This window comes from Aedes aegypti, chromosome 2 (assembly GCF_002204515.2).
Source record: "Aedes aegypti strain LVP_AGWG chromosome 2, AaegL5.0 Primary Assembly, whole genome shotgun sequence".
Taxonomy (NCBI): domain Eukaryota; kingdom Metazoa; phylum Arthropoda; class Insecta; order Diptera; family Culicidae; genus Aedes; species Aedes aegypti.
This window is the reverse complement of record NC_035108.1, coordinates 4482978-4494109: the sequence shown is the minus strand read 5'-3', so window position 1 is coordinate 4494109 and position 11132 is coordinate 4482978. Positions and strand designations below refer to the sequence as shown.

Genomic DNA, 11132 nt, shown 5'->3' with positions numbered 1-11132 from the left:
TCGTGTCATAGCTCTTATAACAGTCTATACATGTGGGTACGGGAATGATCAACTTCTCCCCGCTGATCAACTACACCCCGAATTACGGTAATAATAATTTTGAATACGTGTGATATTAGAGTGTACAATTTTACTCCATTTGATAACGGAAAGTTTCCACTACCATCCGACGCTGCGCTTAGCCTGAAAGATATCGTCATGGAAATGTCAGTAACTGAAAACATCTCGCTCCAAACCCAAATTCCACAGCCATCGTGAAAAACTTGCAGTTTTCTGCAAGATCACCCGTTCGTCGGACAGTTGACAATATAAACGCAACAAATTGGATACTTGAGTTTTTCACTGACCGGGTACCAATTTCACGGTCACTGACTTCGCAGCGGAAAGTGGGTTTAAAAGCTACTGCGCTGCGTCCATCAAAGCAGTCGAAGAACGGTTCTTGTCCTCTGTTCATCTGCAAGCGAACAATCAGCAAACATGAAGCTCAACCTGGCACTGGCTGCTTTGATTGGAATGGTTGCCATGGTAGATATTTATAGATTCAAGGGTATCTATGATTGGGATTTAAGTACGGTTTCGTCATTAGGTTCATGGCCAGCAACAAATCAACCAGGAGTGTTTCAACCGACCAAACGATAAGAATCCAATGGAGTGTTGCAGGGCCCCAAATATTATGCCGCCAAGGGAAGAGCTCATCACCTGTATGCAGAAGTTCCCGAAGCCAAGTGGTCCACCAACTCCGGGCAGTCCTCCTCCTGGTCATAATGTAATACGGAGAAATACGAACTCGTTTCATAGAAATCATACTTAATCATTGAAAAACATTTTCAGTGCATGGCAGAGTGCATGCTCGAACAGCAAGGAATTATGAGCGGTGGAGCGCTGAGCAAGGATACGGCCACAAGTAAATTGGTTGCACTGGTCGGTTCATCTTCCGAATGGCAGGCAGTTGCCAGGAAATCCATCGAGACGTGCTACTCGCAAGTGTCCTCGTTGGGCGGACAGAAGGACAGCCTCGGGTGCAGTGTTATGGCCGGTAGCTTCATGGAGTGTATGCCCTCGATGATGTTCACGGTATGTGGCTGGTCACTTTGAATAAATTGGCTCAGTAAATGCTTATTTTATGCTCTTGTTTTCAGAATTGCCCTTCCTCGGCTTGGACCGCCAGCGCTGAATGCGATCAGCTGAAGGCACATTTGCAGAAGGGATGCCCACTGATGACCCTGTTCAAGGGACCTCACCCGCATTAAATTGATGGCTTGACGTAAATCACTGGGGATCTGCTGTTTGGAATGATTAAAGTTGTGAAACATGAAACTGCACTTTTGAATTGTCTTTTTTTATTTGAACACATCCAGATTGATGACTGTTTACGCCACACAAAACGTGACTTTTGTTTCAAACAAAAATTGAATAATAGACAAACAGGTGTCGAACAATCGTTACTTCTCATCGATAACATCTTCAACTAAACCTGTTCCAATTCGGACCCCCCATGTTCTAAATCGGACCACGTTATATTTCATGGTTTTTTCTCAGGTAGTAATAAAATATGACTCTGATTTGAATGGTATGATGTTTTTTGAACTTCTCCTGTTAGCGCGAAACTCTAAGCGATAAACTGAATACGCGTCAAATTCAATTGAATTAGAGTCAGCAATAGTCCAAGTAAAATGTGGATTTTATTTTAAAAAACGTGAGTGAAATCCGAAAATGGTAAAAAATGGGTACAATCAACTCTCCCTAAGTTGATTTTGAATGTATAATCATGTATGGGAGGTCATTTTAATGTTGAATATGCAGCAATAGACGGCATCAAATCTGAGAACATAAAGTTGGAGAATTATCGACTTACATTTACGAGTCAAAGTTTGTTATATTGAAGGAACTGCGCATTTCATCGGGCAAGGGAACTAAAACACAGAAAATCACGTAAGGGAAAGTTGACTGTATTGTTCTGAGCACTCGTCAACGTGTTTTGTAACGTATTGTCAAACTATTTTGGATACAGCTTGGCTGTGATATTGATAAATATGCTTTTCAAGTAGATGATCTATTATTTTCTCTATTTTTCGGTGTTCTACTTTTTTGTAGTCTTTCCGAATACTTTTTCTTGGCCGCAAAAGAAACAAAGGCACTATCGATCAATATGGCAACTTCTATAATTTTCTACCAAGTCAAGGAGATTTTCACGTGATGGAGCTCTAGGAGCCGTTCTCGTTAGATATCAAGAGGTCCGTATTGAACCATATCAAAAGGTCCGGTTTGGACCAACACACATTTTGTGATTTACAAACTAGTTGAGCACAAACAGTACATAGGTATATCAAAACCATATGGTCAGATGAAAGCTTAGGCTAAGGAGGTTCAATTATAAGATAACTCAGAAAAATTGAAAAAAAGTAAGAGGTTGTTTCCGAGATACGACCGCCAAAGTGACGTTGGATATCTTTAGCTTCTTCTATTTCCTGGCTTGAGACCGTCACGAACTTATGAAAGATTTCTAAGAGAACAGCACCAATTTTCGACCCAACACTAATTTTCGACCGATTTTCAATGATTTTCGACCGACCGATTTTCGATACGGTTTTAGCCTACTTTGTATGAAAATCCGAAAATTGGCACAGAATTCTTGTAGGTCGAACATAAGTGCTATTTTAAACAATTTTCACACTATTTGTTGCATGTCAATTCTGACCTATTATGAACATTTTGTGTTATTATTTGGTTTGTTCGATTAACACTTCAACCGGTCGATGGAAGAAGAAGCATGAGCGGTAACTTTTGCTCAACAAACAAATATTCCGCTTGAAGGTCCACGCATGAACCACTAAGATTGATTGCTTAAGTGAGTTCCGAAGCCTTTCGATACTCGCCGTATCCATGGCGAACGCGCTTAAATTGCATTGAAGCACAATTTCAAACAACTGCCCTTTTCAGGGCCACAATTGATTAAATAATTTATTTAGTTATCAATTATAGTTTCGGATGATTAGTTTTCAACGGAGATAAATGGCAAACAAAGTTTAACATAGGTTCCCGTCGTTCGGGTCGGGCGGCGGTAGGATTTTCGCAGTCTTTTCTGTGTGCGTATTTCTGTGTGCGTCAACAAAGCTGTTGCTGATTAGTTTTAGCTCTGTGTTCGACGAGTTGATACTGATCGCTCTAGTACCATGTAGGTAGCGACGGCGACAACGGCATTATGCGATCATCTCTAAATGCGAAACAAACCGGGAGGGATTCTTCATTCAAGTGCCGTTCGCAATTTATCCGACTCATGCACACAATGTCGACGATTGCCCTACGCGCGCACAATGGGAAACTTATTTCCCATTTATGGTTGCGTGCAACTGACTGACCAAAATCTGAATCAATCACATCCAATCATCAGTAATGTCGCTCTTCACGGTGGAAAATTCTCACAACTCTTTTAAAATGAAATTGTCGTCCTGAAAAGCACGGTTGGTGGTAGTCACCGTCGATCAAATTGGGTTTTCATTCCATTGTTAGACAGAAACACACCAAAAGATCACCGAAGACGATTAAATTAAAATGCGGTCGGTAATTTTGTGCTTTCTTGCCCATCCTTGTATTCGATGGTTTGCTCACTCCCACGGTAATTATCAAGGTTTCTGGACGCATTCTCCACGAATTCGATGGGCTAGCTAGATGCCAAGGGCCATGATGAGCATTTACACGGAACCCGCAGCTTTTAGCTTGGGAATAAACAGCAGCAGCAGCAGCGACGAACGTGTAAAATTTATTCCGATATGAGTCCTCCGGTTGCTGGTCAACGATTGACTGATGCGCGCGTGAAGTCGAGTTTGGTTGACTTCGACTGAACACGAAATAATAAAGAGAAGTCAGAAGAAGACCGAAAGGGGCGTTTCCCTTTGAATGACGAAAGTGGCTAAGATATCGCGCAATGATGTCTGTGTCAGGAATACACAAGAAAAATGTGCTTTTCTATGAAAAATAGGACATGCTTCGATATTTCTCGATTTTTTCAATATTTTAGTCATGAGAATCAATAATTTTCATTGTTGGAGTAGATTCGTAGAAAGATTTCCAATCGATTGGTGCAAGAATCTTGAAAATCTATCCGGGTGTTAGTAAGCTATTAACAGTCAAAATCTAACCAGTTTTCGTGACGCGAGCGATTTTTCGTTTTTCGAAATTGTACCCCAGTATGTTGCCGTAAGACGTTATCCAACGTCAAAAAAAATGTCACAGCTTGGAAAAAGTGCTAATCGACAGTACACTAGAACACTTCAAGACAAAAAACTAATATAAAAAACATACGAAATAACTGAAAGGAATCAAACTTATTGTGTTATAGCCAAGCCAGACGGTGGCCAGACTTATAGCATTTGTGTAACATCAAACTGTAACTGGGGAATCACCCATCACGCAGACAACCACTTCGGAGGGGAACAAGCGTCTTCCTTTGTAATCCACTCCACTATGACTGATTGATCGGTGAGCAACGATCGGGCCGAGACGACACATACACTACACACTGTTGTCATCTTGCCCCACATATTTCCCTTTCTCTCCAGGGCAGGGATGGGAAATGTACTGTAGCAAACATTTACCACCTCGACATTCACATTTTTCTACACTACCATCAAAATCCAAAGCAAACCATGACCGTTCAAAACAAAAAAAAATGTCACGGCTCTTCAAAACTGTAATCATTTTCTTCCCAACGTTTTTTCAAACCCGAATGCGAAATGCCTCGATTTTTCCGGTTTTCGGGGTTTTGCATTTTTGCTCGTTAAAGGCTGCATGAAATTGAACTTGTTTATATGTATCGCAACGGAATGATTGTGCTCTTGCTATTAGCGCTAATAGATTTCAAATAGTTGAAAACACAAGCGAAATATTAGCGATTGAATTATTTAACATTTTTTTCAATCATACACCTCGAGATGGCTACCCGAAAAAGATCACAGTGGAGAGACAAAAACTGTCAAGCGGTGTGTGAACCGTTGGCAGCGCAACGCCTGATGGTATTGATGCTGCTGCTGCTGCATTGTGTTTTGGTGGTTGACTGGCAAAATCGGTGAACTGTGATAAATAGTGGTCACAGTTCCCAAGCCTGCTCCGGAGAAAAAAATAGACTATAAAATAACGTATTTTGAAAAAAAAAACAGACCTCGGTAGCTACTGCCTCACCGATGCGTACCGAATAAGTACCCTATTTCAAATAAATCAAACTCTTATCGCGTGCTCTGCAAAAAGAATTCCCGAGGAGTACGGCAGTTCTCCATCAAGCACCATCGCTGACAATAACATAAGAATGCGCATACCTCTTTGAGCAGTACAGTCCACATTCACCTTGCTTCCAGCAACCGCATGTTGCTCTCAAAGAATCAATACCGATAATTCACGTTTCATCCTACGGAAATTAAAAAGCCTTCTGATAGCAGCATGATAATGCAATGATTCTCTACTCTGGGAACTATAGCGTAAAACATTGCCTTTTACAAAGTTCAAGTTCCGGACTATTATAGGAACTTCCTATGAACTGCGTAGTTGAGATCTGGAAAAGGGTCATAAAGCATCCTGAAAACGTCTTTAGCAAAGCCATATCGAATACCAATTACTGCAACGTGACACCGATCTCCCCTTGGTAAACCCCTGGATCGGCAGTCCTGTTTCTAGAACTTCGATGAAGTGCCCATAAAAACAATAAAAAATTGACAACTACAGTAAAAAAAAAATCTTTGAGCTGCGACACGGAATCTATAGTCAAAAACTAATCAACGAACCATGGTCATGCATGATGGAATCACATCCAAAAGCCAGATCTACTTCCGATTAAGTCACTCGAAAGTAAGGTGGACTCGTGAACTCGATTGTCACTACAATAAAATGCAGCATTCCTGCAGCAAGCCTGATGAGAATGGTTTCTTTCGCAACAGAGTTTCTGACCACCGGTGGAACCATTCACTAACTCACGTCGCAATCTACACTTCGACGATTCATCACTTCTCTTCTATAACTAATGCAGTTTGACCACCAAATTTCATGGCTGTTATTTGTCCTCAAAACTCAATCCTTCAAAAATTCAGATATAAACCTTTCACAACGCAAAATGCATCGCGCAGCTAGCAATCCATTTATTGACTTCACATCACCAAACCGTAATCGCGTTTTTTAGGTACAGCAAGTCCACAAACTACAAAAAATGCTATGCAATTGAGACACGATCTTAACACCACATTACACTTTAGTTGTTCTACTTTACTGAAACGGTTGCATTCTCATCAATTACTATCTGTAGCACTTCGCTCTGATAAGGAACATTAATTTCTATTGTGAATTTACTTCGCTGCCTTTGGTGTCAGTAATCAAAAAGGTTTTTTGTAAGTTGTTTTGGGCAGTTTTTTCTCAGCTTCCAAATTGAGCTGCGATCGCATTCTAGACCTCGACAAAAACACAGTATGCGCAAGCAGTCCTCTCAACTCGCTGTGCATTCCACTATTCGTTCAAAAGTGGCGCTTCTTAAAACGCGCTCTTACCCTATTGTCCGCTGTCAACGGTTCTCTTAACTCGCCATCAATTTATTTAATCGGTCCTCTCAACTCACTGTGTACTTCAATATTATTCAAATATGGCGGTCCTCAAAACGTGTACCCTATTTTTACAATATACAAAACATTACAATATACATAAAAAGTGGCGGTTTTCACAGCATGCACTCCGATCCCAGTGGTCCTCACAACTCGCTATTAATCAATTTACAAGCGGTCCTCCAAACTCGCTTTAATTCAAAGGTCCTCACAATGCGCTATTACTCTAATTACTGATTTTGGTCCTCTCAACTCGCTACAAATCTCTTCAAAAGCGATCCTTTCAACTCGCTTTACAATATTAGTAAAAGCTGGCGATCCTAACAACGCGCACTTACCTTATTGTCTGTTGTCAGCAGTTCTCTCGAATCGCTACTGATCAAGTTACAAGATCCCTATTATTCAAAGGTGGCGAATTGTGCGGTCCTCTCAACTCGGTATAAATCTCTTCATGCGGTCCTCTCAACTCGCTCTACAATTTAAATGAAAGGTAGCGGTCCTCACAACGCGAACTTACCCTATTTTTCGATCTCAGCGATCCTCTCAACTCACTATTATTGCAAGGTGGCGGTCCTCACATCTCGCTCTTATCCTATTTACTGATTTTTGCGGTCCTCTCAACTTGCTACACATCTCTTCGCAAGCGGCTCTCTCAACTCACATTGCAATTTAAGTGAGAGGTGGCGATTCTAACAATGCGCACTTACCCTATTTTCCTAGGTATTTGCAAGCTGTAGCAACGCTCTCAACTTGCTCCAACTTGATTGAATATAGGAAAATATAAAGCGCCACCGTCATAGAGTTCGCTAAGGGAGAAGGAAAGAAATATCACTGCAAATGTTTATTTACGTCCAAAATTCAATTTTTCAACATAAAAGCTAGGTCATAATCAATCGATTATTTCACTGTTTTCCATTGGCATAATAAATTTAAACCATTATTCTCGCGATACTTGTGATTCCTCAACCAATTTTACCACTAACAAATAATCCGGATGTTGATGACCTATGTTGCCAAACATCAATTTCCAATTTCTTCCCACTAATCATTCAAGAGCATCGACCAGATCTGTTCACATTCGAAGGAAAAAAAAGTTTATCATGTTTTTCAGTGCTTTCTGATCGTCTACAAACAACTAGGGTAGGTGTACCAGTTATGGACATAGTGGTTCCCTATTTCGCCATACGTGATTTTTTTAATGTCTTCAAATTTTGAAAACTTTTGTGTGTTGTAGTAGTTAGATTAAAGATATATCATGATGTTAAAACATTTAAAAAGATTTAAAATGTGAAAGTTATCAAAATTTCACATATGGCCAAATAGGGAACCACTATGGCCATAACTGGTACACTTTCCCTATTTGAAAATAATTGCCCATTGCTTCGTCTCGGTCGCACTATACTTATTGCACAACGCAATGGGTGATTTCCGCAAGAAGAATTATGGTTGAAAAAGTTCATTTCTTTGCTATGATATTGAACTGGAATATCCGTAGCAAAACCTTCACGCTCGCCAATGTGTAACCTCAAACCGTAACTGGGAAATCACCAATCACGCAGACGCAGACAGACTTCGGAAGGGAACACACGTCTTCCTTTGTAATCCACTCCACTATGACTGATTGATCGGTGAGCAACGATCGGGCCGAGACGACACAAACATACTGTTGTCATCTCGCCCCAAACACTCACGGCCAGTCATTTGAAGTTCTAGTTGGAGTTCCTCTGCTTCCGCTTAGATTTTTTGAATTAGGCTGCCAATTTGTTATCCAAAGTTTTGAATGTAAAAATAACGTTACATGTGTTCTTAACAAATTGTTTGAAACCAGAGGCGCGTCCACGTTCGGAGCCCTGGGTAGTGTCGTATTCTTTCAAAATTAAAACGATTTTATTAGTTTTCGCGTAATCAGCCATATTTTATATTTTTTTTTCTTTTCAAAACAAACCCGACCACAAACCGTCCGCGTTAAAATTCGTCAATTGACTGAGGATGCGCACCAACAGACCTCAATTCGAGTGCGCTGCCGAAAACTTTCCATCTCCTTTCCTCATTCGCTCTTTGGTTTCTCTCACCACCCCCAGTGGCGACTCTATCGACGTATTTCATTACTGTGTCGATTCGGCTCACTCGCTCTACATCTTCGTGTTCATCTTTTATCACTTGTACTTGGCCCGGACGTAGAAATTGTCGTGTGATGCTTAAGATTACACTGAAGGAAATTAACTATCGATTATTATTTGTAATGCAATGACATATTGAAATTGATTGTTCCCATAATCATACATCATGAATTGTGTACTACTATTTTTCCATTTGCTCCATAATACTACTTCTATAATGTATGTATAGAGAGTAATATTTCTTATTAGTTTGTTATCATTGTTTGTTTACATTGTTTTAGGTAGGAAACCGATTTAATTAGACTTAAGATGATAGACAAATATTAGCAAATCGTTAATCGATTACACATGTAGTTTTAGAAATTATTATTCGATTTATGCTTTTATCGAAAAGATTTCAAATTTACGTAAAATAAAAGGTAAATGATGGAAAAACTTCACGAAACTATGTTTCATTTTTTGAATACTATCATTTTGATACTACAAAATTATTAGTCTAATATCGAATTTCGACGCGGACGGTTTGCGTTCAGTTTGCTCGGAGTGAAAAAAAAAGATAAAATGAAAAAAATATATAACCGCTGGTGACGCCATGAAAAAAATGTTTTTATTTTGAAAGAATACGACATTTAGGAGAAACGTTAGCAACTTTTTAACAGTGAAGCTAAATCATATTTTATTTTTAACCCTGGGCAGGAAATTGAAAGTTACTATATTTGAAGGGCTCAAACACGAAGTGGTGTAAATGACACTTCGGTCGTTTTGAGTTGAGGAAATGAGCCTATGCATGCTATAAAACGTTTGACTTTTACTGTGCGCCCTGGTTTCATGTTGCCCGTGAGAGAGAGCGAGACAGCACCAACACACGGCGCACAGTAAAAATCAAAAGAACAAAGACATTTTTGGCTGCTTCCAAGCGTTCTAACGATGTTTTCAAGTGACTTTTCCGCTCAACTAAAAAAATATCATAATTCTTGGAAGACCTGTTTGTTTGTTTTTTTTTTTCCAATGTATCATCGTAAAAAGATGTTTTTTATTCCGCCAATCTATCATGATACTGTACTTTCCTGTACCGTAGATTCGGGTGAAATTAATCACCATGTCACTCGGTTTTATTTCTTCCTAATGGAGCACAAATATCAATGTAACCTGGAGTGAATGAACTTTGTTTGTCGATTACTATTGTCGAATTGTGTGTTGTGAAGTTTTTTGCGTTAATGAATGTTTATTTCTATGAAAATAATGCAAAATTCCGAAATCTTGTACGGTGCAGTATTGGCAAACATCCATAAACTTCTAGTTCTAAACAAGGATTTGAACATGGTATAAACCTGAAAGTTTGTGAGGATGCTTGAGATATATCCCCAAACCAGATTTCATCAACAAAACTCGTACCAATTTGCTCATTCGAGGGAAATAATTGAATTTCTGTTAGATATCAGGAAATTCCTTATGAAATTGCCTACATTAAGGCGTTTCCGCATATTTTTTGAAAGTTAATTCCTCATTATTTCTATAAATATTGTATTGTTAAGAATTAAGCCAACATATTCGGAATCAGGGAGCATAAATTTATTATTCAGAGTTGGTTTGAAAACTAACAATAATCGCATAGACAAGTGATCAAGAGATTCCACGATTTTTTATTTTAGAGATACCTATTGCTTAGCACTAAAATGACATTCGTTAGAAAATTTCGGTACATGAGTCAATGAGGCTCACCTTCGTACTTGTTTTCCTGCATTCGTTTGTTTGGCATTGTCAACATTATAGAAAACAAACAAGAAAAACCGTGAAAAATGATCAATTTCACCCGAATTTACGGTACTGAGTTATGCAGTGCGATAATAGTCATTACGGAACTGAAATCAGTTGCTAAATGAATATTACACAACGTCTTTTCATAACGCAATCGTTTCAAGTTGCGTAATGAATCATTCCATAACAATTTTTAGAAATTGCTACAAAATCGTGAATGCATCCCAATACGATTTCTCATACCTTTAAATGCACTTCTACCAAATTTCAAAAAAAAAGTTGTGCCTAACCTACACCTAAATTCCTCCAAAAAGTCATCGATTTTTTTTTAATAAAGTCATAAAACTCCGGCAAAATTTCATCCAGTGATTTATCCATCGATTTGCTTGGAACATCCTTCAAGATTCCCGGTAAAAACGATTTTTTTTTTCAGAAATTCTTCTAGGAATGTCTCTAGGGAAATGCCAAGGAAATTTTCCTGAAAAATAAATCAGTGAGGTATTTCTGAAAATAAAAACTTATATAGAGATTACTGACAAAACTTTGGTTAGTTTTGAAGTCACATTTAATGAACAAGGTTTTCTGAAGTAACTCCTGGACTATTAAAGAAATTTTAGAAGATTTTCCAGATAATTTGCTAAGATTATGTGAAAAAATCAATCGAATCTCGGGATAG

The 11132-nt window shown here is 38.9% G+C and overlaps 1 protein-coding gene across 1 annotated transcript; it reads left to right on the top strand.

Moving 5' to 3' along the window:
• Nucleotides 1–396: 396 nt before the first annotated feature.
• Nucleotides 397–1322, top strand: LOC5574877 (general odorant-binding protein 66). Its single transcript, XM_001661645.2, has 4 exons — nt 397–525; nt 587–766; nt 832–1074; nt 1140–1322. The coding sequence occupies exons 1-4, from the start codon at nt 478–480 to the stop codon at nt 1248–1250; spliced, it is 582 nt and encodes a 193-aa protein (XP_001661695.2). The 5' UTR covers nt 397–477; the 3' UTR covers nt 1251–1322.
• Nucleotides 1323–11132: the final 9810 nt, after the last annotated feature.

Bases quoted from the DNA above. Each gene is read 5' to 3' on its own strand.
- LOC5574877 (XM_001661645.2), top strand. From the start codon at position 478: ATGAAGCTCAACCTGGCACTGGCTGCTTTGATTGGAATGGTTGCCATG. The intron at 767-831 runs GTAATACGGAGA...AAACATTTTCAG, and splicing joins GTCCTCCTCCTGGTCATAAT to TGCATGGCAGAGTGCATGCT. The intron at 1,075-1,139 runs GTATGTGGCTGG...TCTTGTTTTCAG, and splicing joins TGCCCTCGATGATGTTCACG to AATTGCCCTTCCTCGGCTTG.